This window comes from Callorhinus ursinus, unplaced genomic scaffold (genome assembly GCF_003265705.2).
Source record: "Callorhinus ursinus isolate GAN/ISIS: 27379988/994484 unplaced genomic scaffold, GSC_fseal_2.0 scaffold32, whole genome shotgun sequence".
NCBI lineage: Eukaryota > Metazoa > Chordata > Mammalia > Carnivora > Otariidae > Callorhinus > Callorhinus ursinus.
Genome location: NW_027397094.1, coordinates 7,658,625 through 7,686,620, shown reverse-complemented (window position 1 = coordinate 7,686,620; position 27,996 = coordinate 7,658,625). Strand labels below are relative to the sequence as shown.

General features: G+C 39.1%; 2 protein-coding genes and 1 pseudogene across 12 annotated transcripts in view; 2 read left to right on the top strand and 1 right to left on the bottom strand.

Annotated features, from left to right (window-relative positions):
• LIPJ (lipase family member J) overlaps positions 1-24,142 on the bottom strand; it is a 34,145-nt gene extending 10,003 nt beyond the window's left edge. Inside the window, exons 1-8 of one of the 5 annotated variants that reach the window (XM_073878961.1) lie at positions 24,108-24,125; positions 19,845-19,959; positions 19,463-19,545; positions 8,861-8,972; positions 8,160-8,277; positions 2,841-3,039; positions 2,012-2,121; positions 166-302 (exon numbers count right to left, since the gene is read on the bottom strand). In XM_073878961.1, the coding sequence (XP_073735062.1) occupies positions 166-302; positions 2,012-2,121; positions 2,841-3,039; positions 8,160-8,277; positions 8,861-8,965 (669 nt within the window). In that variant the 5' untranslated portion in view covers positions 8,966-8,972; positions 19,463-19,545; positions 19,845-19,959; positions 24,108-24,125. Of the gene's footprint in view, positions 1-165; positions 303-2,011; positions 2,122-2,840; positions 3,040-8,159; positions 8,278-8,860; positions 8,973-19,462; positions 19,546-19,844; positions 19,961-20,497; positions 20,610-22,958; positions 23,058-24,107 lie in introns of those variants that run through there. The other 4 variants (XM_025851009.2, XM_025851007.2, XM_073878962.1 and 1 more) reach the window with 4 other exon arrangements.
• LOC112808060 (probable protein BRICK1 pseudogene) lies at positions 13,603-14,482 on the top strand (annotated as a pseudogene).
• A 3,042-nt stretch (positions 24,143-27,184) lies between the features above and the next one.
• Positions 27,185-27,996, top strand: part of RNLS (renalase, FAD dependent amine oxidase) — a 268,671-nt gene continuing 267,859 nt past the window's right edge. For 3 of the 7 annotated variants that reach the window (XM_073878977.1, XM_073878973.1, XM_073878976.1), the window contains exon 1: positions 27,186-27,373. In XM_073878977.1, coding sequence (XP_073735078.1) covers positions 27,256-27,373 — 118 coding nt within the window. In that variant the 5' untranslated portion in view covers positions 27,186-27,255. Of the gene's footprint in view, positions 27,374-27,996 lie in introns of all 7 variants that reach the window. The other 4 variants (XM_073878974.1, XM_073878975.1, XM_025850994.2 and 1 more) reach the window with 2 other exon arrangements.

The window sequence follows — 27,996 nt, the reverse complement described above, 5'->3', positions numbered from 1 at the left end:
ATTATAAGTAAAATCTTATTTCTTTGTAAAAACAAAAGAAAGAATCCAGTGTCGTTGAAACCAGAAAATTAAATTCATACAAATATAGTCAAGACTTTTTATTTTGAAAGGACAGAATCATTGTCATTTGGATTATCAACTATGTAAAGGAAAGGAATAACATACCTTTATCACTGACTTCCATTTGTATGCCCTTTTAATTAAAGGGCTCTTTGAGTATTTAATAGAAAAAACTGGAGCTAAGGCAAAAAATATTTTGATTCTTTTGGCTATCTTTGGTATTGTGGAAAACGTTATGAAAGCTGAAAGAAAATAAGACAGAAATGAACTATTCTTACACAATTAGTAGCATGTAAGAAATGACATCATGACAAGTAAGAGTAAATTCAATATGCTATGACCACTTAATTGACTCATTCATTTCTTAATTCCCTTATCAAACATTTATCGATCACCCAGTATGAGACATGCATATTGATCACAATAGCATACTGATGATTAATATTAAAAACAATGTCTAGGGCGCCTGGGTGGCTCAGTTGATTAAGCAACTGCCTTCGGCTCAGGTCATGATCCTGGAGTCCCTGGATCGAGTCCCACATCGGGGTCCCTGCTCAGCAGGGAGTCTGCTTCTCTCTCTGACCCTCCCCCCTCTCATGTGCTCTCTCTCTCTCTCTCGCTCTCTCTCAGATAAATAAATAAATAAATAAAATCTTTAAAAAAAACCAAACAAACAATGTCTAGGCCATAAATAATGATAAATTAACACTAAAAGAGTCTTATAACCCCACAGTTGAGAAATCAGAAACAATACTGAACATTTCTATAACTGGCAATGCTGAAAATAAGTTAGTGAGCTTTTCTGATATTTGAGTCTTACACTTTAGGTGAGAGATTCAATACATGTCAAATTGTTTCAATATTTAATTTTGAAACATCCTTGCCTTCTTGTACAGGAGATAACCAAACACTAGTTTGTATTTTATTGTTAGCTTAGAGTTATTAATATGACAAATAGTTTTCCCCTTTATGACATCTTATCAAGCTACATTCTTGCACATCTCTATTTTTATAGCTTTTCTGTTTTCTGAGTTCTAAGAAGGCAAACAACCAAAGAATCATATAACATATTATGAGTCGGTAAACTCTAGCACATAACCTACTTTTTTTTTATTTAATAATTTTCCAAGATTCCTGGTTCCAGATAACTGAACAGCTGGAGAATCCAGACTCCAAGTCATGCACATGGTTAATAAATGTCAGAGAAAAGATCTATGGAAAACTGGATTAGACTGTTGTTCAACACACTTTTTTTAAAGCAGGAAGTGGATTATTCCTATAAGAAAATGATCATTTTCAGCCTAGAAAAGACTCAGTGAATACTGGCTGCTATTATAAAATAGTCTTTGTAACTTCCACAGTGGAAAGAGTGGGAGTAAGAAGGTTTACCACACCATGTAAGAGAATTATGTTGGGTTTTAGAGAATTTTTTTCTTTTCTGAAAGTGAATTTGTCACACCTTAGATAGAAGCATTGTTGTGAGCTGACAGAAGTTCTTTTCTAGTCTTTTTAAACATATGAAGACTTTGCTTATCTAAAGTTTAATCTGTCCTAAATGCATAAACATAAATGGCCTTCTCATGTCTCTCCCTCATGAGGTCCTATGCTACACTTAAATGACCATAATACTAAGTATGAAATATCTATTTGTGGAACAAGTTGTAGTTATGATTTCACTTTGATCCCAAGATGGATATCCAACTTCTGAACACTTGGAAACAAAGACAACTGCCAACAACCTGTTATTACAATGAGTTCTTTGTGACTGGAGAAGATAAGGTAGAAGTAAGGAGGGGGTGAGCTTCCAGGGCCCGGCTGTGGGACGCTCCTCTCTCAGAGCTCTGCTTTGTGTCACTTGTAGCTCGGGGAGCTTGCCCACGTCCTTAGGAGGTGTGTCTGCAAACTCTACAACAGTCATTGTGGACTATAGCGACAATCTTTCTGGCCATACCAATAGTGGTGCCCTGGGAATGACCTATATAGAATATTTCCTCTTGTCCCGTGTGCTTCACGATGAAGTCAATGGAGGCTGGGAGGTCGTATTTTGCCATCTCATCAAAACTACAAAAGAAAAAGGGAAGTTGAAATCCCTTGCTTCTAATGTGATGCTAACACTTGAAGATGATGAATAGGTAAGTGCATGAAACAATTTTCAACTCTCTTTAGGTATTATCAAGAAGTTATGAGGCGCCTGGGTGGCTCAGTTGGTTAAGCATCTTGACTCTTGATTTCGGCTCAGGTTGTGGTCTCACGGTTATGAGATCGAGCCCTCATCAAGCTCTGCACTCAGTGTGGAGTCTGCTTGAGCTTCTCTCTCCCTCTCCCTCTGCCCCTCCCCCCAGTCGTACTCTCTCTCTCTCTCAAATAAATAAATAAATCTTAAAAAAATGGAAGTTACATGGCATAATGTATCTACCGAATAAAGACTTATGTGAGAACACAAAGTCAAGAAACTAAAAGAGTCCCATGATAGTCTTATAAAGATGCTGTTTGTTTATTCTACATACAGGGAGATAAACTAATACAGGTTATGGAACAAAACAATGGTTAAAGGAAGGGTGGGTTTAGCCAATAAAGGTTACTACTGAAAAACAAGAAACATGCTTAAGATCAAACAATCACTCTTTATTTTCAAGCAAAAATTGACGTAAATTGTTATGGTCTGTTAAAAGACCTGATTGAGAAAAGATACTTCTATTCTACTTTATTTCATTCAAACACACGAAAAAATTTGACACACTTATAAAATACAATGAAACATTACTTGACGTTGTTTGTACCTGAAGGCCCAGAATTCTTTGGAATTTGTTTTGAGGTACGTGTGTTTCCTGGACCATGTAGTCCCTCTGCTGTTCCCCATCCATACGTCATAACCAGCATCTGCTAGAATGAAGCCCAGGCTGTTGTTGGGAAGATTAGAAATCCAGCTGCTGGCAGATGTAAATAAACCATGTTGCAAGTATACAACAAGCCTCTGAGCTAGAAAAAAAAAATGCAGAGAATTTCTTTTAAATGTTGTATTATCTGCATAAATATCTCATCTGAAATTCAATCTTTCAAAACATGACAGTTTGAAGTTTTAAAAATATTTTTTAATTTTATATTGTATAAGTAGGGTAAATTATTAATGTTTAACCTCATTGTATGTCAGTTGTTTAGCACAGTTTATAAAGAGTTTTTTTCAAATGACCAAGTGTACAATTAGGTTATATCTCACTTAAATATATAAACTTTTACGATCAGAACATTCAAATATCTAATAGTAATGTGAGCACTCATATACATTTTAATTTAATTTAATTTAATTTAATTTAATTTAATTTAATTTAATTTAATTTCAGAGAGGGAGAGAGCAGTGGGTGCAGAGAGAGAGGGAGAGAGAGAATCTCAAGCAGACTCCACGCTGAGTGTGGAGCCCAATGTGGGGCTTGATCTCACAACCCTGACTGAAATCATGACCTGAGCCAAAACCAAGAGTCAGATACTCAACTGAGCCACCCATGCTCTCCTCATATGCATTTTAAATAACACATTACGTAAAATATTATATTTTGCATGATTTTTCCACTCTTCCATTTCATAAAATGATTTTATAATCACATTTTCCCAGATACATTCAATATAGGTGTCATCATTAGAACCACTGTTAGTTACCTAACCGAATTCCCAGAACCTTAATTACACTTCCAAGGTTTTTGAGAAACAACACCTTTTGAATAATGTAAGTGTGCTCTTTAGGAACTTTGTTTAAGCCCCAAGTTGTCATTTACACATAATAATACACATCATTGTCATCTACTGCGGTGATGCTGTGGGTGTCCTGCACAGATCCACTAGCTAGGCTGATGCTCATACACTCCAGCTATCATGTTACCAACTGTACACAGCGGTTCCTTCTCAGGAGAGGTACTTTCGGCATTATTGGCTAAATAGGAGCTCCCACACTGGAGGAAGAAGGAGACAGACTCCTCTCTGACCAGCTGACACAAAAGTACAAAAAACTGACTCCCTTGCTTCAGGGTTGGACCAGCTCCGATGTACTTCATGCTCTGTATTTCCCCAAGAGACCAGGGTGAGGCTAGAATCCAGTTGAGACCACATATTTGCTTAACTTCTTCCTCTGCTCTCTTCTGTTTCCCCCATTTCCTTTTCCCTGAGATCCCCTCAATAAATCATGCGCACTCAAATCCCTGTCACAGGCTCTGTTTCTAGGGAACCTCACCTAAGAGTTACTACTAAAAGTGACCAAGGAAGCAGACATTTGTGGATGGAATTGTGGAGTTGGATTACTTGCTGGCTGGCTGGTTGACATTGAGGACTGCACCATTGACATCATTAATTGTAGGGAGAGTACTGACAGAACTTTGCATGTTGTAGCACTCCAGGGGCTAAAATACTCATGTTTCCTGTGATGGCACAGGATAGGAATGACTGGCTTGTGCAGTATCTCTCACAGTTAAGAGGTACAGGGGAAATAAGATTATGAGGTCTGGGTAGTGTTGGGCCTGCTGAGGGAGAAGAGAGATTGTACACTAACAGAGCTACAAAATCTGGAAAAGTATGCCTAGGTGTTGGATAGAAAAGAAAGGAAAGGTATATATATATTTTATGTATATATATATATATATATATCTTACATAGGATATATATATATCCTATGATGCAAGGTTTTACACACTGGCAATGGTTGAGAGGTCCATCTCAACACTCTGCCAAGATTTCTCAGAAGCTTAGAAAATTCCAGAATAGCAAAGCAAATTAGGAAGGAAAAAGATACAGAGGCTCAAGACATAGATATGCTAATCTAATAAATAAAACCAGAACACCCACCAATTGATTAATGTGCCTTGGCTGAGCCCAGAGGACATTTCATCTAGTAGGTTGAAAAAAATACACTGATGAGGGTATCAGCAAAATTTAAAAACTCAGAAGTAGAGAACTTCGACTTCCATCTTGGGATGTATAATAAACTGGAAAAGTATTGCTCCCACTCTTATAAAAAAACACAAACAAACAACTATGTTCAAATTCATGAATTTTAAAAAACTCACCGAAAAGCTGATTCACAGAGCAAAAGTCGGGCCTCAAATCTGAGGAGAGACAGGTGCTTACAAGGAGAGAGGAGACATAGTCCTCCCTTATGCGGGAGACACAATCTCAATAGATTAGGTAGAATAACTGAAGAATTAGTGAAGGCCAGGGATAAGCTCCAAGGACAGTGTGAAAGACGGGATTTGGTAGAAAAGGAGGAAGTCTACATCCTCCTGCAAGCTCTGTCCCATGAACCCTACATGAACTTCACAGAAAAGATTGGGAAGAGTCTTGCCAAAGTGTCCATTGTGACAGATCTGTGAGGGGGAACACCAGTTATTACAGGAGGGGCAAGACGCTCTCCTCTGATCCTTTCCCCAATTGCCTTCCAGAGCAATACTCAATCGCGGTGGGGCGGAGGGCACAGGGAGGGCAAGGAGCACTACATAGGATACACTAACCAACCAAAAGTGCATAGGATGTCTCAACCAGTAGACGTCAGCCAGACACTGGTCTTAACCACCCCAGGGCTGTGCTGTGGGCTCACAAAAAGAGTAGCCATGATGAGAGAGATGTAGGCTAACCTGGCCCCCCAGTGTGGGTAGCTCACCAAGGCTACTAAGAAAGTATGTCTGACCTGCCTGCAAAGGAAATCTCACAGGGTACCATCCCCTCAAGGAGACCAAGCCAGCCACTTGGAGACCAGTTGGGGGCACCAGACCCTTTCTTTCCTGGAAAGGGCAACAATTTACTATGACAGGGATTGAGATATATTTTGGCTATGATTTGCCTTTCTTTTCACACAGGACCACAGCCTGCCAGCACTACTATTCAAGTGTTCATGGAGTGTCTGGTCTATAAATACGGAGCCCCTCATGACATACCTCAAATAAAGGGATTCACTGCAGGGCAAAGATGGTGCGTTCATCAGCATTATGGCCTTGGAAGGCCACTGGTCTTATCACATAACTACCATCAAAAGGCCGCCAGCCCAACCAAGCAATGAAACCACCACCCAGTGGAGATGCCATCTGGGAGATGACATCCCATAAGCATGGGTCCTATCCTAAGGACTCATTATATACCTTACACAAATGGCCAGAATATATTGCTACTTCCTCTCATTGGTAGAACACATGAGCCTGAGAAAAAGAGGGGAAGGATTAAGACTCACTATCATCTAGTAATTCACTCCAGGGCTTATACTTTCTGTCCTCACAATTTAAGGCTCTTATAGACTAGAGGTCCTTGTTCCCAGACAGAAAACATTTCCACTAGTTCACGCAGTAACTAATAATAAAGCCATGACTGCTGGCTGGCTAGACTTTGGGCTCCTCATGATAGAAGACCGTGGGGCGGGATGGGGTGGCAAAGAAAGGAATTGCTCTATTGGCAGGAATAATTTGCCCTGATCACCATGACAAGGTAGGGCCTCTGATACAGAATGAAGATGGAAAAACATATTTGGCATTCACGTGATTCACTGGGACATCTTTTGTTACTCCCATGCCTTGCTTTACCTGTGAAATGTACAAGTACTGCAACCATGACCTGTTTTGGGCTCAGTAGCCCTTCAGGATAAGGGCCTGGCTTGCCACATCAGGGGACATGGCAGAGAGGGAGAGGAGTCTATAGTGGGTAGTAGAGGTCAGAATTTATGAGTACCAACCATGGCGTTAGGGTCAGTTGCAATGGCAGATGTCATACTCTGTTCCACTCACCTTCCTCTTGCAAGTTTCCCCAGGAATTCTGACCTATCCAAGTTCTGGAAAACCTGTACCTGGATAAAATAAGCTTCATGTGAAAAACAAATGGATCTGAGTAATGCAAGAAGTGCACTCTGTTATTTTAGTGCCCCACCTAGACTTCCTTTCCTAAGCAGGTGGAGCATGCTCCTAGCTGTTGTGGGTGTTGCTTTCTAAGTGTTCATTATTGCCCCTCTCTCTGTAGGATTGCCCCCCAGGAAAATGGCAATTGCCTCACCTGTGAGAATACACCTCTTTCTACGAGAAGCCTTAAGCAATGACTAACTGCTGAGGCAATGCAAAAGGCTAGCTGCCTAACTTCAAGGCAGGACCACTTCGGTATTGCAGTTCCTGGATCCATGCGCTCCCCTGAGATCAGACTCCAGCTGGACTTAGCTGAGCCACATCCTTCCTTAGCTCCTTCCCCTGCCCTCCCCTGATTTCCACACAACTCTGAAGCACTTACTTTATTTTTAAATTACCTTTCAATATTTTATCACAGTATTCATGATACTAGGTCATACCGTGAAAAATGATTACTATAATTATGTTAAGTATATGTTAACATTTTCTGTCTAGTAGCGCTGACCTTTATAAGGATCCAAAATTACATTGATTGAGGTTGTTTCAAATTAGTATCTTCCGTGAAATATACTTTAATGTTTAAAATGAGAACTTGAGAAGGTATTTTATAATATGAGAAACATTCTTTTCAAGGAGAAAATCTAAAGAGAAAACTAAAAAAAAAAAAAAAAATGCTGGCTTTTATTTGAGCAATTAGATGAATAAGGAAAAGTAATCCATTACAGATTCTGCTAGGAAGTGGCCGATACAGGATTATAACCCTAGGGACAAATTCGAGTGCTTTATTTTTTTCACTTCATTTGCGGATAATGATGTACCTATTGTTGGTTAAAGAACCAGAGTTTGCTACCAACCTGATCTCTTTGTTATTACTAGAAGAGACAGCCCTAAAGACAAGGAAGGACTTTTTACCAGCCGTTTTTCAAACCTATGTTACCATGTTACCATTTCTAACCCCTCCTGAAACAATGAGATTGGAGAGAATCAACAGAAATGAGTAAAGTGACCCACAAAGAACACTTGGGACAGCTTAATTTCCATCACACTCTAAAACCACCTTGTGAACAGGAAGCCAGGGGAGAACCTGGCTCTCTTCTAGTGACATGTAGAGACATGTAGGAGAAGTTAACTATACGCTTAATCTTTAAATTCTTTTCTCGTCCGAAACTCACTAAGAAGAAATGGAAGAGTTAAGGCCTTCAGGACCCAGTCACCAAATTTTTCTGAATTGAATATTACCTGAACTGTCATTGTTTGTCTTCCCATAAGGAATTCTATAAAGGCCAAGGATGTAACCATCTTCAGTTACAATATCATATACTTCATCTGGGTAGCCCCAATAGGAAATAATTTGGCTCTACATAAAGAAAAAGGAAGCCTTTTAGGATACGATTTCTGGTCAGTTAATGGAACCTGATAATAATCTAACCTATTAATGTAATAATGGACCTTTGTATTGTCTCTCAGCCTCAGGACTATTTCTTCTACTAGTTCACTGATTCATTCAGTAATTGATATTTTAGAACATCTAAGCATCAGTCTTATACATTACTTTTTTCCTAACTACTAATCACTCAAACTTTTACCTACTCAGCCATATACAATTTAAAAATACATACTTATCCACAAATGTTTGCATGTCTTTGCTTATAGCTAAGCTTATATCTGGAATATATATGTGTGTACATATATCTGGAATTTGTATGTGTGTACATGTATACAAAAGAGAATTTATAAGTCCTCCATAAAGGTATTTAAATGTATGTATATATGTTTTCATCCAGGGACAAAATAAGGGTGAAGGGGAAACTGTGAGCTACAGAATAGTAAATGAATATATAGACTGCAGATCTATTAAAATAAAAGCTCCCCCCTCCCCAATTAAAGAGTAGCATCCCCTGTTATTTTGGCAGCTTAGCATTTACTTCCTAGCAACTTACAATGTTCATGGTCGCTTCAGGGTTCCTAGCTCTTCGATGTTGAAAGGCACCTTGAGTAGTCCCAAGAATTAAAACGAAAGACATCACTTTGAGAAGGTAGGACATTTGGGATCTAAATATAAAAGGAGATGTTAATACTATTAAAATTGCAGGAGGTGATAGCATTTGACTGTTTAAATAATTCTGTGAGTTAGGGAATATTACCATTTTCAGGTAAGAAAACCGAAGCTTTGAAAAATTAAGTAACTTCTCTAAGGACACACAATGTATAATTGGCAGTCAAGATTCTGATTCATTCCTGCTTCATTCCCAGATCCATACTTTTCCAACTACCCTCTTTTATAGCACAAACCCCTCTTTGATGTCTCCATTATAGAATTGTTAAGCCCAGTTCCAAAAGCTTTATCATATACTGCAAGTTAATTGATACCTGAATTAATGATGTAATGATATTCTTACCAGACTAACACTTGTTTTTTTTTTTTTAAGGATTTTATTTATTTATTTGAGAGAGAGTGTGTGTGAGAGAGAGAGAGGGAGAGAGCATGAGAAGGGGGAGGCTCAGAGGGAGAGGTAGATGCCCCACTGAATGGGGAGCCAGATGCCAGACTCTGGGATCATGACCTGAGCCAAAGGCAGATGCTTAACTGACTGAGCCACCCAGGTGTCCCTGGACTAACACTTGTTTAAAGTATGGTTAAAGGTTGTTGGGTTTTGGGGAAGGAAGGGGGATGGGTGAGGATATTAGGAAGCTTGGATAATTTAACTTTTATCCAGCCTCTCAGTGTCTAGATTTTATTGCATATAGAAATGGGAGTTTGGGGAGTATCCTAGATTCTGGGAAGCCAGGACTCTTAAGTTCTTTCTAGAAAAGTAAGAAACCAGGGAGCCACTGAGGTCACACTACTCACATTCTCTCTCTCAAAACATGACTTATGGATCTCATGAACCTTGCACCTTATGCCTGGAAGGACATTATGCAGAGTTTATAAAATGTCCATCTCTTCCACTCACGAGCTTTGTGACTTAAAGGAAGTTACTTCCCCTCTCTGAGCATCAGTTTCTCTACCTATACCATGTGAATAATATAGCTACTTCTCAGGGTTGTTATAAAACTTAAAGTTGGTAAATGTGATATGATGCTTTGTTAGTAGAATACCAGTCATATAGCTAATCTTTAATGTATATTAGATTTCCTCATTTAAGAGAACTAACTAATACCAGCAACTAAGAGAAGTAATTTACATGTAAATAATCGATATGTCTCTCTTCTATATTTTGTTAGGCTAGTCTCCAGTGCAATAATTTAACAACTTGTTACAAAGTATCTAGATTTGTAAGTTTTAAACTATATTTATTTTTTAAAATGTACTTTCTAATCGAAAGCTTTAATTTATGGAAACTGGACTTCTCCCCTTTTGGTCTAGGTTTGTATTATACTTGGTATAATATGTGTGCTCTTTAGTGAAGGCAAAAAGCAAATTTTAAAACATTATTACCAAGTTTTCCTACCAAAGAAGAGAGAGAAATTTGCTAATGTGCTTAGGTAAAACATTGATAACATGTGTAGTCACAGTCTAGATATTCCTCTTTGGATGTGTTCTTGGAAAAGTGCTATCAGGTAGCAAGGCTACTTGGTTCTCTGTCCTCATTGGGCTGTCTCAAATAGTTTCGTGGAAACTATCTGTTTTAACTGGATTTTGAAGCTTACTGAATATACAGTGCTTGTTGCCTAGCAGAGATTTTAAAGTACTTTGCCTTATGTCTGGAACATGTGCAGTATTTATCATCCAAAATGAGAAATTTTTGAAAATGAAATGACATTAATAATTAACTTGGGAAACAGACATAACTGGACTGTCCTAGGCAAGTAGGACTTACGGTCACCCAATTTTTATCCTTACTTCCCCAAATTTTGGTAATTTTACCCTGATAAAGTACAGGAGAAGGATGAACCTTGGGCATATGGTTGCTGATGCTCTAACAACCACTAAAGGGAAAACTTTCAACTGAATGAAACTTTTTTTTTAAAGATTTTATTATTTATTTAACAGACAGCAACACAGCGAGAGAGGGAACACAAGCAGGGGGAGTGGGAGAGGGAGAAGCAGACTCCCCGCTGAGCAGGGAGCCCGATGTGGGGCTTGATCCCAGGACCCTGGGACCATGACCTGAGCCAAAGGCTGACGCCCAACGACTGAGCCACTCAGGCGCCCTACAACTCAATGAAATTATTAACTTTATTTGTGTTTACGGTGATTTACCAATTGCATAAAGCAACTAGTGAAAAAGTTCACTGAAATCTAGATCAGTGCTGTTCAATATAAGGCATCTGAGCCCTTGAAGTGTAGCTACCGAGGAACTGAAATTTGAATTTCATTTAAATTATTTTTGATTTATAAACTAAGACAGTGTAAAAAAAAATACTTTTCCCCTAAACACAACTTCATTGTTTTGGTAAGATTGTATGTCACTTGAATTGTTGCATTATGTAAGATACTGCTGTGCTGTTATATTTCACATATGGGGTATATGTGATTTTTTCCAATATTGCGTGAAAATACATCACCTGTCTAGTCAGTGTCAGCAGATGTTATTCAGGTTGAGTAATTATTTCTTTTATTCACTGATGTAACATAGTAACATGTTTGAGCATTTTATGCAGATAGATAGCATGAATTACAGTAGTACCCATATAAATCATAGTTGGTATTCGAATTAAAATACTTATTTCAGTTAATTATTTGTTAGCTTATAAATTAAGTATAGACAATTTTTTAAGTTAAATGACAGCATAGTAGTGATGCAAAATTGAGTGGAGGTGTAGAAGCTAGTATTACACCAGACCAGTAAAGGGAAAAATAAGACAAAAGAGTATGTCTCCACTTTCAAAATGAAGGGCAATTATCATTTGCCACCACAGAGCAAAATCTAAAGTTATTTTTTCTTCTAATAAAGAAATATTAAAGATTGTAAACAACGTTAAGAGACATTTTCAGCAAATATATAGTGAATTTGAGAGGTTTTTTTTTTGATAAAGAGTTTCTACACAAAAGTCAAAAAAGAATCAGTAAAATTGTCTGACATCAGAACTTAATGATGAAAAAACATTTCTAAAGCATTTTTAACAGAATCTGGGCTTGTAAATTTAGACTTCTGTAAAATGCCTTGGATTCTTGCACAAGAAAAGAAAACTGTTTTTAGATGGTGAAACGCTACACAAAAATTATTACAGTTGGGGAAATTTTGTTACTAAATTATGAGGGAAAGCCTAAAAATGAGATTTTACAAGTTGAAGAAAGATCTTCAATTAAGCCACCAAACCATTGCCTGTACAATGCCCAAACTTCCTAAGAATATAAAAATCGATCGATTCAAAATTTGAAGATTTCTTGTACCTTTCTTTACTTTTAGATGAGTTTGCAATGTTATAGGCAGTACAGTTAATATTTTGGATAATTTTGTGTTGGATTTCCAGCTTTCCAAAGAAATATCATTTTGAGAGTTGTAAATAAGGAAGCTCATAGTGCAAATATTTTAAAAATCTTTTACATCTCTTAAATAATTTCAGCTAGATTCGAAAAATATTAGTTTCTATCACAATGGATAGTGCTCCAGCTATCTTGTTTCAGAAATCCAGATTTATTAGACTTTTCTCATATTTTTAGTTTTCCAAAATTTATTGGCAGTTCTATCACATGTATTTTTTAACGAATTTTTAATTGTGGTAAGTAAATACACATAATGAAATTTACCATGATAATCGTTTTAAGGTGTAGAGTTCAATAGTGTCAAGTATATTGACATTGTTTGGCAACCAATCTCCAGAAATTTTTCATACCCGCTGAACAACTCCCCATTCCTCCCTGATCCCAGCCCCTGGCAACTCCCATTGTATTTGTCCTGTGAGTTTCATTATTCCATTTACCTCATGTAAGTGGCATTATACAGTATATGTCTTCTTGTGACTGGCTTATTTCACTTAGCATAAATGTCTTTAAGTTTCCTCCATATTGTAGCCTGTGCCAGAACTTCCTTTGTTTTTAAGGCAGAATAATATTCCATTATGTGTGCATACCATATTTTATCTGCTTATCTGTCAACGGACATATAGGTTACTTCCATGTATTGGCTGTTGAGGCATAGGCTATGAACACAGGTGTACAAATATCTGTTTGAGTCCCTGATTTCAATTCTTTTTTTTTTTTTTTTAAGATTTAATTTGAGAGAGAGAGAGATAGTGAGAGAGAGCATGAGCAGGGGGATGGGGGAAGAGGGAGAGGGAGGGGAGAAGCTGGGCAGGGAGCCCGATGTGGGGCTCGATCCCAGTACCTTGGGATCAAGGCCTTGAGCCGAAGGCAGCCACTTAACCGACTGAGCCACCCAGGCGCCCCCCTGTTCTCATAGTTCATAAACCTAATGCTTACAAGACAGTCTTTAAAGAAGTTGCATTGTGTTGATGATTCATGAGAACAAAACAGTCTTATTTGTTAAAGTATGTTTTTTTAAAAAGATATATTGTGATTCTTTTTCAAACAAAATGAACTCATGAAAATTATCATATCCAACTCATTAATTGATATGGGAATCGCCTGCTTTCAATTCTTTTATATATATACCCAGAAGTGGGATTGCTGTTAATAGGGTAGTTCTGTTTTTAACTTTCTGAGGCACTGCCTTACTCTTTTCCACAGTGGCTGTACCACATTGCATTCCCATCAACAGGGCGCAGGCGGGGCTCCTCGTCAGGTGGCAGCAATGGCGGGTCAAGAGGATCCGGTGCAGCGGGAGATTCACCAGGACTGGGCGAACCGGGAATACATAGAAGTCATCAGCAGCAGCATTAAGAAAATCGCGGACTTTCTCAACTCGTTTGATATGTCTTGTCGTTCAAGACTTGCAACACTAAACGAGAAATTGACAGCCCTCGAACGGAGAATAGAGTACATTGAAGCATGGGTGACAAAAGGTGAGACCCTCACCTAGAACTACACCATGCTGCTGCTGGGAAGTTGCTTTAGGGAATACAGGCCAACGTGGGAAAGTCCCCAGCAGCCTCAGCTCCTTCCTCTGTCCTTAAAGAGCAACAGGGCTTATTCTTGTTTTTCTTTTTTCAAAAGCGTGGCCTTTGGGCTCTGCCGTGTACATCAGTGTGTGATGTGGCATGTGGGAAGACGTCCAGGAGAGCTCTTGGAACCAACATTAGGCATTTTGTCTTTTTAAGTAACATTTTGTAGAACTGTTCGTCAGTGTATTTGAGACGCTCCGAGCCAAATGCCTGGGACTCTTTGTCAAGGTCCTCCCCACCTTTCTCTCTCTCTCTGACTTTCCTTACAGTTCTCATTGCCTCTGCGTTGATTCTATAAACAGTCTTGTGTCTCCTTTCCACCTTTGGTGGGGGATGGGAGGCAGTCCTGGCTGAGACACTTACGCCCTGGCAAGGTGGCCACCAGAGAATGTTGTTCCTAACCCACCAGTTTCTTGTCCTTTTGAGGAAGTCAAGGCCAGGCCCCCACTTTGCTTGAAGGGACATTTTCAGAATTTTCTTTTTGTCACTTGGGGTGTATTTGCCTCTCATATTTCCCTAATAAACTCCAACTTTATCTGAAAAAAAAAAAAAAACAGGGCACAGGCGTTCCAATTTCTCCACATTGTCAGCAACACTTGTTATTTTGTGTTGTTTTGCTGTGGTTTTATTGGGATAAGGTATACGTAACATCGAATTGACCATTTTAACCATTTTTAAGGGTACAGTTCTGTGGTATTAAGTACACTCATGTTGGTGTATATCCTTCGCTGCCATCAGTCTCTAGACCTTTTTCATTGTCCCTGAATGAAACTGTATCCGTTCAATGCTAACTCCACATTCTTCTCTCCCTCAGGCCCCTGGTAACCATCATTCCACTTTCTGTCTCTCTATAAATGTGACTACTCTAGGAACCTCACATGAATGAAATTATATATATTTGCCCTTCTGTGATGGGCTTATTTCAATTAGTATAATGTTTTCAAGATTCATCCACATTGTACCATGTGTAAAAACTTTCATCCTTTTTGAGGCTGAATAATATTGCACTGCATGTATATACCACATTTTGTTTATTCTTGTGTTGATGAACACTTGGATTATTTCCATCTTTTGACTATTGTGAATAATGCTGCTAGGATCATGGGTGTACACATATCTGTTTGAATCCCTGCTTTCGCTTCTTTTGAGTATACACCCAGAAGCGGGATTGGATCATATGATATATTAGTCAGCTTGGGCTGCCATAACAAAATACCAGAGTGTGTGTGGCTTAAACACCATTTCCTTCCTTCCTTCCTTCCTTCCTTCCTTCCTTCCTTCCTTCCTTCCTTCCTTCCTTCCTTCCCCCTTCCTTCCTTTCTTTCTCTCTTTCTTTCAATTTCACATAGAAATTTAGTAAAATTTTAAAGATCAGTTAATCCTAATAGTATTTAAACTATTCCAGAGCATGGTTTAAAATATAAATCTTCCAAATTCTTTCTATGGAGGAAATGGATTCCAAAACCTGACACAATTTGCACAAAAACAACAGCAAAAAAACCCCACAAAAAACACTACCAGTCAGTCTCATTATGACGATCGAATTAAAGTATTCTAAATAAAATAATGGGAATTTATTAGTCCACTAATAAAAACATTATGACCAAGTGAAGTTGTCTTCCTGCAATGTAAAAGCTCAACATTCGAAAATCAGCTAATATGATCTATCTTTTTAACAGAACTAGGAGAAAAATCATATGATCATATGATAGGTGCAGAAAAATAATTTAAAAAATTATTTGACTCTCGTTGACTCACAATGCTACATTACTTTCAGGTGTACAATACAGTGATTCAACATCTCTATATGTTCTGTTCTGTTCACCACAAGTGTACCTACCATATCCTATTACAATACCATTGACTCTATTCCTTGTCCTGCGCCCTTCACTCCCGTGACTTATTCATTCCATAACTGGAAGCTTGTATCCCCCAGTCCCCTTCGCCCATTTTGTCCATTCTCCCACCCCCTTCTCGCTGGCAACCTATCAGTTTGTTCTCCGTATTTATAGTTCAGATTCTGCTTTGTTTAGTTTATTCATTTGTTTTGTTTTTTAGATTCCACATATGAACGAAATAATATTGGATTTTTATTTCTCAGTCTGACTTATTTCACTTAGCATAATACCCTCTAGGTCCAACCACGTTGTTGCAAATGGCAAGATCTCATCCTTCTTTATGGCTGCATAATAATATACATATACCACATCTTCTTTATCCATTTATCTATCGGTGAACTCAGGTTGCTTCCCTATCTTGTAAATAATGCTGCCACAAACAAATGGGTGCATATATCTTTTCAAATTAGTGTTTTCATTTTCTTTGAGTAAATACCCAGTAGTGGAATTACTGGGTCATGCCGTATTTCTATTTTTAATTTTTTGAGGAATCTCCATATTGTTTTCCACAGTGGCTATACCAGTTTGCGTTCCCACCTATAGTGTAGGAGGGTTCCTTTTTGTACACATCCCCACCAACACTTGTTACTTCTTGTCTTTTTTATTTTAGCCATCCTGATTGGTATGAGATGATATCTCATTATGGTTTTGATTTGCCTTTCCCTGATGATGAGTGATGTTGAACATCTTGTCATGTGTGTGTTGGCCATCCTGATTGGTATGAGATGACATCTCATTATGGTTTTGATTTGCCTTTCCCTGATGATGAGTGATGTTGAACATCTTGTCATGTGTGTGTTGGCTATCTGGATGTCTTCTTTGGAAAAATATCTATTCAGATCCTTTGGCCATCTTTAAATCATTTTGTTTGTTTTTTTGTGTGTTGAGTTGTATAAATTCTTTATATATTTTGGATATTAACCTCTTGTCAGATATATCATTTGCAAATATCTTCTCCCACTCAGTAGGTCGCCTTTTTGTCAAACATTGATTTTCTCACAGCCCTGGGGGCTGGAAGTCAAAGACCAGGCTAGCAGTGTGGTAAGTTTCTGGTTAGAGCTTTCTTCTTGACTTGCAGACAACCACATTCTCACTATGTCCTCGGGGAGCACAGAGAAATGGCTCTATCCTTCTTAAAAGGCCACTAATCCTATACAGAAGGCCTCACCTTCATGACCCAACCTAATGACTCTAATTACCCTCCAAAGGCCCCATCTCCAAATACTATCACATTAGAGGTTATGGCTTTAATGTATGAATTTGGGGGCGGGTCACAAACATTCAATCCGTTACATATGGTAATTCTATGTTTTTTGAGGAATTCCCATAGCCCTTTCCACAGTGGCTATACCATTTTACATATGCACCAGCAATGCAAAGCGTTCACATTTCTCCACAGCCACAACGACACTTGTTATTGTGTAAGTGTATGTGTGTGTGTGTGTGTTTGGGTGTTTAATGGCCATTTCAATAGGTGAAAAGTGGTATCTTGTGGTTCTGATTTGCATTTCTCTAATGACTCGTGATGTTGAATATCTTTTCATGTGCTTATTGGCCATTTGTACATCTTCTTTGGAGAGATATCTATTCAAGTCCTTTGCCCATTTTTTATTCAGGGTGCTTGTTTTTATTTTTTGCTGTGAATTTTGAGAGTTCTTTACATATTTTAGATACCAATCTGCTTTCTGATAGATGATTTGCAAATATGTTCTCCCATCCCATTGGTTGCCTTTTCACTGTGTTGATGGTATTATTTGATGCACAAAAACTTTAAAAATTTGATGAAATCCAACTTACGTATTTTTTCTTTTGTTGTCTGTGCTTTCTGGTATCATATATAGGAAAGCATTGCTAAATCCAATGTCATGAAGTTTTTCCCTATGGTTTCATTTAAGAATTTTATAATTTGAGTTCTTACGTTTCAGTCTTTGATACAATCTGATTTAACTTTTGTACATGGTTTAAGGTAAGGGTCCAACTTCATTATTTTGCACATAGATATCCAGTTATCTCAGCACTTTTTGTTGAAAAGACTGTCCTCTTCCCAGTGAAGGGTCTTGGCATTCTTGTTGAGAATCGTTCCACCATATATGCAGGGTTTATTTCTGGCTCTCTATTCTCTTCCATTGGTATGTGTCGGTATTTATGCCAGTAACACACTGTTTAGATTATTGAAGATTTGTAGTAAGTTTTGAAATCAGTAAGTGTGAAACCTTCAACTTGGTTCTTTTCATTGGAATTTTTAACCCAAGAGAGTAGTATTTCTCTTATTGTTTCATTCCACTGTGTAATACATATTGAAAAGTATGTGTGCTTAGTTTTCTGAAGCAGACTTTATAAAAAGTGTCATGGATACAGTTGTCAAAATCACTCAATATGTGTATGCAAACGCTAAGAATGATGATCAGTTTATGGAACTCTTGAAAGAAATAGAAAAAAAATGAGTCTTGTGTTCTTTGCCAGAGGTCATTCATTGAGTCATGGATGATTTTTAAAAGATTTAGTGTACCGCCAACTCTAATTCAACACTGCTCTAAAACAAAAGCTATATTACCAAAGACCCAGTAATCAAAGAAAAAAAATGATGGCAATGTGACTTAACCTTTTCTCATCGATATGCTGGGAAAAAAAAGCTCATTTATTACCTTATTAATGTACTACAAATTACGTGTAAGTGGAAACTTTCCATAATGCAATCAATAATAATGATTTCAGATTTTTATAACATGAATCAATATGTGGATTTATTTCTAACTAATATCATTATATAAATTATCTACAAAAACTAACAAAAAAATTGAAGGAACACTTTGTGTGATACTGATAAATTTAGAGTTTCTTTTAAACTTTAATTTGAATTTGATATGAATAAGACTAATTAACATGAGCTTTCAAATTAGCTTCACTTTGGACAGATGTAGTTTTCAAATTGGTATACCACTTCAAAGCCAAATTAACTCTCCTGAAAAAATCTTTTAAACTGTCTAGATGCAAATATGCAAGGAAAATAATTTATTTGTAGTCAATTTAGTTATTGAACAATTTTGAAATATGTTTGGAACACCTTGGATATGTGAAACTACTCTTTTAAGCATAAAATTTATTTTATTTTATTTTTTATTTTTTAAAGATTTTCTCCATTTACTTGACAGAGAGATAGAGAGAGCCAGAGAGCATAAGCTGGGGGGTGAGGGGAGAGGCAGAATGGTAGAGGCAGAGGGAAAAGCAGGCTCCCTGATGTGGGGCTCTACCCTGAGACCCTGGGATCATGACCCAAGCCGAAGGCAGACGCCTACCTGACTGAGCCACCGAGGTGCCCCTAAGCATAAATATTATGAAATCTAAACACAGATCAAGTATGTCTGATAAAAAATTTAGCTCTCAAATTGACATGTTTTTATAGGAGTAAATTACACACTGGATTTTAAAGACTTAATACAAAAAAATGTAAACTATCTCAATAATTTTATAATAGTTGCATGTTGAAATGATAATCTGAATATAATGGGTCACTATTAAAGTCACACAAATATTATAGAATTAGCCATTCCTACTAAAATAAAATGTTACTTTTACTTGCAAACCTTGTACCTAACACAGCAGATTATCATTATTACATCAGTTTAAGTCACTCACCATAATTTTCCATCCATGCTGGCTGCCTGGTGAAATATTATTCCATGGACCAATCCCTGGTGCTTTGCTCTGTTTAGGGCAAACTTTTATAAGATATTAAAGATGAAAGTAGAATGGAAAATTGAGTTTTGTACAAGAACACTAAAATTCAAGGCAACCAAAATTTTAAATAATCGTTTTTAAAGATTATAACCCAGTTAGCAAAAGTACTTAAAAAAATATGAAGGTACCAAAAATCTGCATTACTAATAACACCCATCTATAACCAAATATAATTTCCTAAAAGCTGATTTGAGGGTTATTTTTCTTCAGCTTCTGACATTAAAATGATTAATTTGACTCTAGACATACCCCACAACAATGAAAAACATTATAGCCATACCTCTCTGTTCTTGTTGATTTTAGGTGCCTAATGTGTGTGTCTTCAAAGTAGTCAATCATAGATTGTGTTCCTTTTAGCAATAGAGTCATAAGGGAGCCAAAAAAAGAACATTGTTCTAGAAGAAAAAATAAAATGAGAACATTCAACTTCAGTGCAATATCAAACCCAGCCTCCTATCATTTTTTAAGCTACTTTCCCATATGCTATTCTAAATAACATTCACAAAAATGAGAGCACATCTACAATGGTTGTTAGTGGTAGTTTCCCACTGACTTCAGTTTAAAAAAATTAAAATTATTAAGACATGATTCCAGTTCTCTTAAAAACCTGAAATAGATTTCTGTTCTTCTGCCTGGCAGTTACTGCAGTAACAGCAGTGAGTTGTAAATATATAGTCTATGACTGGTGTAAAGCAGTTCAAATATAGTCTTAAAAGTATTACTAGGTTTTGAAGATTTATCCCTATGGAAAACATGAACAAGTTTTCAATTTTTTACTCAAGCCGTATGATAGAAAGTGTAACATTATTTGAAGATGGGCTAAGATTATCTTAAAATGTATATTGTAGACCCTAGGGAGACCACCAAAAATGTTTTAAGAAGCATAAATAATAAGCCAATAAAAGAGATAACATTTATGAAATCTTGGGTTACATATCAGTAGTGACTTGGGCAATCTTTAAAGATGACAACAGAGGACGCTCCTGAATGCCCTTTCTCCCATGGACACACTGAATGAACAGCTACACATGGAGTAATTCTTTCTGAAAGAAATCCAGAAACTAGCTGAGCAATAACTATACATTGGGCAAATGAGAAAGTACCCACATCAAAACTGGTGGGAAAGGCTGAGACACACTTTGCACAACACCATACCATAGGGAGGGATCCCCAAACTCCCAGCTTCTCCCTGAGGATTATAGGATTTGAACACCACATCTAGGGCCCCAACTTTTATGTCACACACCTAAGGGATGGGCCCCCAAAACACCTAAGTCTGAAAGCCAGTGGCCTTGCATCCTCAAGACCCACAAGACTATGACAAACAAAGGAGCAGCTTTTAGTAGATATGAACACTTGCCACGTCTATCACCCCAGGGCTCAGTACAGAGGGAGTAGGCAAAAATACCCATCTCTCACTTTTACCTTAAAACATGTCTATTTGCATACTTTAAAAGATGCTGCCTGAGGGTCAGGCTTCTAATTAATCACACATCTAGGGGCAGACTGCCGTGCTCCCCAGAGATCATGGAAGCCTCTGGACATCTCCCTTTCTCTCTAGCCCACTCCAAGTTGCTAGCCTAGTACACATATTTAGCACCCCAGCTTTTGCGGTTGTCTCTTGAGGGACAAGCCCCTGGATTGCTTGGCTCTGATAACAAATGGGGCTCACACTGAAAAATCCCACAGAGCTGTAACAAACAAAGAAGAAGTTCTTAATGGGCTCACGAGCAACGCTCTCCTCTCCTACACAACCAGGCCCAGTGCAGAGGAAGCAAGCAAAAATGCCCATCCACCAGTTTCTCCCTGGAAGGGGCCTAAATACATATTTTCCCTGTTGCTGTCTGATGACCTAGCTTGCATCTGGGCACTGACTGTGATCCTTCTCTTTAGGACACTGATGGTTTTGGCATGGCCTCAATTACTGGGAGCCACTAAGAATAAATAAGGTCGCTTGGGTGATCGCAAAGGACATTCAGGAGTATAGGCTGGGATTATTGATGAGGTTCATCTCCTATAATGAGACCACTCTACCAAGACTAGGAGAGGTATCTATTTCATCGAATGCACAGAAACCCATAAGGAGAGTCAAGGAAAATGAAAAAACACAGGAATATGATCCAAACAAAAGAACAAGATAAAACTCCAGAAACAGATCTTAATGAAATGGGGATAAACAAGTAACTAACCTGATAGAGAGTTCAAAATAACAGTCATAAAGATGCTCCCCAAGATCAGGAGAACAATACATGAACAAAGTGAGAATCTCAACAAAGAGATAGAAAATATTAAAAGTACCAAAAAGAAATCACAGAACTGAAGAATACAATAATTTAGCTGAAAAACTCAAGAGAGAGTTTCAATAGCAGGCTAGATCAAGTGGAAGGAAAGATTAGCAAAGACAGGGCAGTAGAATTCATTTAATCAGAGGAGAAAAAGAAAAAAGAATGAAAAAGATTGAAGATAGTTTAAGGGTTTATGGGACACCAACAAGTGGACCAATATACACATTATATAGGCCCCAGAAGAAGAAAGAGAGAAATGGGCAGAAAGCTTATTAAAATAATAAGAACAACAATAATAATAACAGCTGTAAACTTACCTAATCTAGGGAAAGAAACAGGCATTCAGATCCAGGAAGCCAAGTAAGTTCCAAAAGAGATGAATCTCAAAAGACTATACCAAGCACATTATAATTGAATTGTCAGAAGTTGAAGACAGGGAGAGAATCTTAAAAGAGTAAGAAAAAGAACTTGCTATCCACAATGGAACCCCTATAAGACCATTAGCAAATTTTTCATCAGAGACTTTGCAAGTCAGAAGAGAGTGGCATGATATATATATATATATATATTCAAAGTGCTGAAAGGAAGGAAGGGAGGGAGGGAGGGAGGGAGGGAGGGAGGAAGGAAGGAAGGAAGGAAGGAAGGAAGGAAGGAAAAAAACCCCTGCCAACCAAGAATATTCAACCCAGCAAAGTTGCCCTTCAAAATTGAAGGGAAGATAGTTTTTCAGACAAGTAAAAGCTGAAGGAGTTTATCACCAGTACTAGATGAGCCTTATAATGAACATTAACGGGACTTCTTTAAGCTGAAATGAAAGGATGATAATAAGTAACAGGAAATTATGTGAAACTATAAAACTGGTAAGGTAAATATATAGTTAAATTCAGAATACTCTAATGTTTCACGGTGGTGGTAAATCTTGAGATTTCTTTTGTAAAGCTAGTAAAGAGCAATTGTGAAAGGAAAGGTAGGAAAGGAGAATCTGCTTGACCACAAAGCCTTTTGCATTTTAGTAATAAGTACTTCCAGCAGTTGAGAATGTGGAAATTGACTTCCTTGAAACTATAACTGTCTACCATTTAGAACATCTTCATTTACTTATACGTATCCCATTTGAGGACTACTCTCCTATCCAATACTTCAATTCCTTTTGCAATATCCCCCATTGTGCTCATCCAGGTTTTGTTTGAAGGCGTCCCAGTTGGAGAGCTACTTCATGAGGAAATGTGTTCCATTTTTAGATGTAGCTACTTAAAATTATTCTTTAAATATCTTCTTTGAGTTAAGCCAGAATCTACTTTATAATTCCCATTAACTGATTTTAGTATACTGATGTATCCCATTATTTTTCTCTCTTAAGGTCTTTTACATATTTGAAGATGGCTTTCATGTTTTCCTGAAATTTTCTTCAGGTTGGAAATCTCTATCCCTCTTACGTATTCAAGTAAGATAATTTCAAGTTCACTTATCATCCTGGACATTTTTCTTTGGAATGGTACCCTTTTCTGAATGATCCTCTTAAAATCTGGGGTCCAGCATTGAACCTAGTATTCTAAATGTGATCTGACCAGTCTAAATAGTGTGGGACTATCACCTCTCTTGTTCTGCACACTGTAATTCATTTATCATAGCTTAGGTTTATATTTACTTTTTGTCTTGACAGCTCTATTATACTGTTAACTCTTAATGAACTTAAGGCCAAGTATAATTTTTTTTTCTTAAGTAGGCTCCACATGGGGCTTGAACTCACAACCCTGAATTCAAGACCTGAGCTGAGATCAAGAGTCAAACGTTTAACCAACTGAGCCACCCAGGCACCCAGGCCAAGTAAAATTCTAAGCTCTCTTTCCCTGATTCTGTAAAACTATTTTCTAGATACAAGGGTAAGACTTCAAATAACCTTGTCCACCTTTTTTGTTGTTGTTGTTAAATGTTTCAGTGACTTCTATTGAAATCTCTTAAACTCCTGATCTTAAAATAACCCAATGAAGCTATTCATCTTGATTTTATGCCATCTAAAAACTGTTAGATTTGCCATCAATGATTATTGAAGTTATCAATAACACAGTGAGGACAGAGCCATGCATCACACAAATAGACATCCTTTGCTGACTCACATGATATTTTTGTATTATTACAGTCATATTATACCATAAAAAAGCACTCTCTGAGAAAGTATTTTCAATACTGAAACTGCCCCACTGAATTACCATTCGGCCTATCTTAGTTTAAGCATTATCCTTGAAAGGTTTGTATACCTTCTAGGTAAACGGTGAGCTCTGTTCCTGAGAATTCTAACTTTGCTTCTAGTTGCCATGGACACTGTATTGACTATGACAATGTTTCTGCCCTCTTGGTGCTTAAATTCTATTAGGTAAACAATAAACAAGTAGGCAAAAAGCAAGATAACTTCTAAAAGTGATTAAGTGACATGAAGAAAATTAAATAGGTTAGTGGAATAGAGTCACAGGGTGGTTGTTTTAAGTCAAATGGTTACAGAAGGCTTCCTTTAGATGACTTTTAAGAGGGACTTAAATGAGCAGAAATAGTCAGCCTTGCAAAGATCAGGAATAAGAACGAAGAGAAAAGGTCAAGGTGACTAGGAAGAGTATATATAAACACACCTGTTCTAGCTATTGTGCAATCCTACTTTCTTTAGTTGTCTAACCATTCTCAAATTTCTCAGAAAGATACACTAGTACCAGTAGCCAACGATTGACTTACAACCCTACAGTTATAGCTCTGGACTAATATAACCTACTCTGGAGGTTGGGGTTGGGGGCTAAGGTGGGTGGCTATACTAGTCCTTAAAGACTAATGAGAAATCACAAGCCACCATGGCTACCTCTATTCAGTGGTCATAACAATCCCAAATTCTATATAACTTTTTAAAGAACATATTGTTGATCACAGCAGAACAGGAAAAGAGTGAAGAATTAATGCAAATGAACAATTACTGGAAACACCAGTCAAAAAAAGTATGCTCTGCACTCAAGAACCACATAAGCAAAGGCTTACTGCTTTCAGAGATATGTGGAAAATCTGAGGATATGTTTGGGGAACATAAGATAATTCTCTTTAGCTATAGCACAGGACATATGAAGATTACCAAGACAAGATATGAACATAGGTTGGGGAAATATCACTGAACACTTTTTATGCCAAGCAGTTGAACTTGATTCGGTATGAAACTGAGAGCCACTGCAAGTTTTCCGAGAGTAGGAGTGACCGATCCAGAAGCTCAGTGGAGAACACAGATGAGGAATGGGGAGCCTGTAGAAAGTCATTCTAATAATCCAGTTAAGAAGTAATGACTGCTTGGGGCACCTCGGTGGCTCAGTTGGTTAAGCATCCCCCTCTTGATTTCAGCCCAGGTCACAATCTCAGGGTCATGAAACTGAGCTCAGCACAGAGTCTGCTTGAGATTCTCTCTCCCTGCTTCTCTGCCCCTCCCCACCCATGCTCTCTTTCTCAAAAAAAAAGTAAAGCTGGATTTTACTGGTGTAGAATTGCATGGGATTGAATACAAGAGACAGAGGAGAAGAGGTCAAAAAGACCAGAGGACTAATTAATAGTTAACAAGAGTGGGAAAAGAGAAGCTACTGAAGATGACCATGAGGCTTTAGGCCTGATTAGACAAGAAATGAGGAAGCAGGAGATGGTGGACATGAGCAGAACAGACTCAAAACAATGCAGGAGGACGTGCTCTGGTCTCATCCTTGCGATACTGTGTGAACTTGGGCAAACTCACTTTAACTTAGTGTCTATATTTACATTATATGCTGGTGGCAGAGGGCAGTCGAAATAGATTACCTCAAATCTCCTTTCCAGACAATTCTGAGATTTTTAGAATGTGGTTGTGAAATCTCTTAGACTGTAAACAGCTTTAAGGCAGGGATTGATTAACTTCTTTTGTCTAGCATATCAGCTTTATTTTGCTTATAAAAATAAATAAATTAGTAGATATATATGGACTTTCTAAAACATTTAAAATTAATAGAAAAATGTAAATACATCTGTTTCCTCTCGACTTTCTAATACTGCGTATGTACTTGTCTCTGCGTATGTTTACAGAACTCTGGGATTTCACTAGTTTTGTAGCCAGTTTTTCAACATTATAGAATGAGTAATTTTCTATAGATCCTTAAACATTTAAAGCCATATTTTCTTAGTAGCTTCATTAAGAAGTTTGGATAGCCATAATCAAATCAGCTAAATCCCCTGTTGGTTGTAGACGTCAACGTTTCTAATAACATTGAGGTAAGTACGTTTTTATGTAAATGTTAATGTATTTCTATCTATTATTTTCCCAAGATAAATGTCTAGACTTGGTATGTCTCATTTAAAGGACACAGTTTTAGGGCTTTACATATATTATCAAACTGTACTCCAGTTTGCTCACTATTTATATTTTGTCCTGCGCATTTTGTAGCATACAAGCTGTAAATAACTATGTATTTAATGTTTTTCTGTTCAGCTCCAGCTTTTATTTTTATGTCTTTTTACAGGCTGTAATTCATCTATACTTTCTTGTCTTTTATCAGATATATGTAATATTGATCCATCACCAATTTGATGTATGGTAATTTTTATGACGGGGACATAAAGTAAAACTAATCTTTAAATGTTTACATTGTCTACCATTGTCAACTTTCTTAGCACTTCTCATAGCTACTCAGTTTCTCTAACCTTCCAGGTGATAATTTATCCACAATCTAGGGTAATTGAATTCTTTATTTTTTAATAGTTCATAGCTCCCAAGGCTTTTTGTTGTTTCACTGAGAATTTCCAGGACAATGTTGGGGGGAAATCAACCAGTGAGAATGGCCTGCAACCTTGTCTTGCTCATCTTTATATCCCTGAGAGCATTTGGAATGTGTTCTGACCTAGAAATAATTTACTGAACAGCTGAGTGATCTCAAGTTTTCTCGTGAACCAAACCACCGCAATCGTCACAGATCTGACACGCTGATGTTACTGTTCCCATTTCGCAGATGGAGAAACTGAGGCTCAGGGTTACAGGACAGCCACAGAGCTCGGGGCCAGTCTGAGGACCAGCCCGGTATTCGCACGTGCTTCTGGAGGAGGGGAGCAGCCGCCTTCCGCGCCTCGCGGGTGCGAGCCCTCCCCGCGCACTGCCGGACTGGGGTGTCACGCCCGCAGCGACAACGGCCCGGGGTGGGGGGCGGTGCTCCCACGCTCCATCCTGCATCCCTGCCCCGCTCGGCGAGGCCAGGGGCGGCCAGGGTCCCCGGGGCACCCGGGCGTGGCCCGCCCCCCCAACCGCGGCGCGCTCGCCTCCCGTCTGCCCCCTGCAGGCCGGCCGCCGGGGCTGCGCGCGGGCGGGGCGGGCCTGGAGCGCGGAGCCCGAGAGCGGGGCGCGGCCTCGCCGCGAGACCCCGGGCCATGGCGCGGGTGCTCATCGTGGGCGCCGGGCTGACGGGAAGCCTGTGCGCAGCGCTCATCAGGAAGGAGTTGCCCCGTCCTGTGCACCTCGCGGTGTGGGACGAGGCTGGGGACTCAGGTGGGTCGTCGGGCGGTCGAAACCTGGGAAAGGAAGCCGGCGCCTGCGGGCGGCCCACCCCGGGAGGTCTGTGGGACAATCCAGCCACCGCGGCCGGCACCTCCCGGCGGCGACCTGCTGGGTGCGCGCCCGGTCACGTGCCCGGAGCCTCCAGATCCCCGGAAAGGCCCGAGGCGGGCGGGAGTGGGCGGTGACCCCGGCGCCGCGCGGGGAGCGGGGCGGTGGGAGGAGCCCCGCGGGGCAGGGAGGGAGGGGCAGGAGAAGGGGGGGAGCGGGGAGTGTGGGAAGATCCCCGCGCGGGGTCCGGAGCGGGAGGAGGGAGGAGGCCCGGGCAAGAGGAGTGGGGGTGGGTGGGCGGGGAGCGGGAGGAGCCCCGCGCGGGGTCAGGGAGGAGGGAGGAGCCCCGGGTAGGAGGAGGGGGGGCAGTGGGAGAGGGACCCCGGGTCAGGGTCCGGGAGGAGCGGGAGGAGCCCCGGGCAGGAGGAGTGGCGGGGGAGCGGGAGGAGCCCCGCGCGGGGTCAGGGAGGAGGGAGGAGGCCCGGGTAGGAGGAGGGGGGTCAGGGGAAGTGGGAAGATCCCCGCGCGGGGTCAGGAGCGGGAGGAGGGAGGAGGCCCGGGCAAGA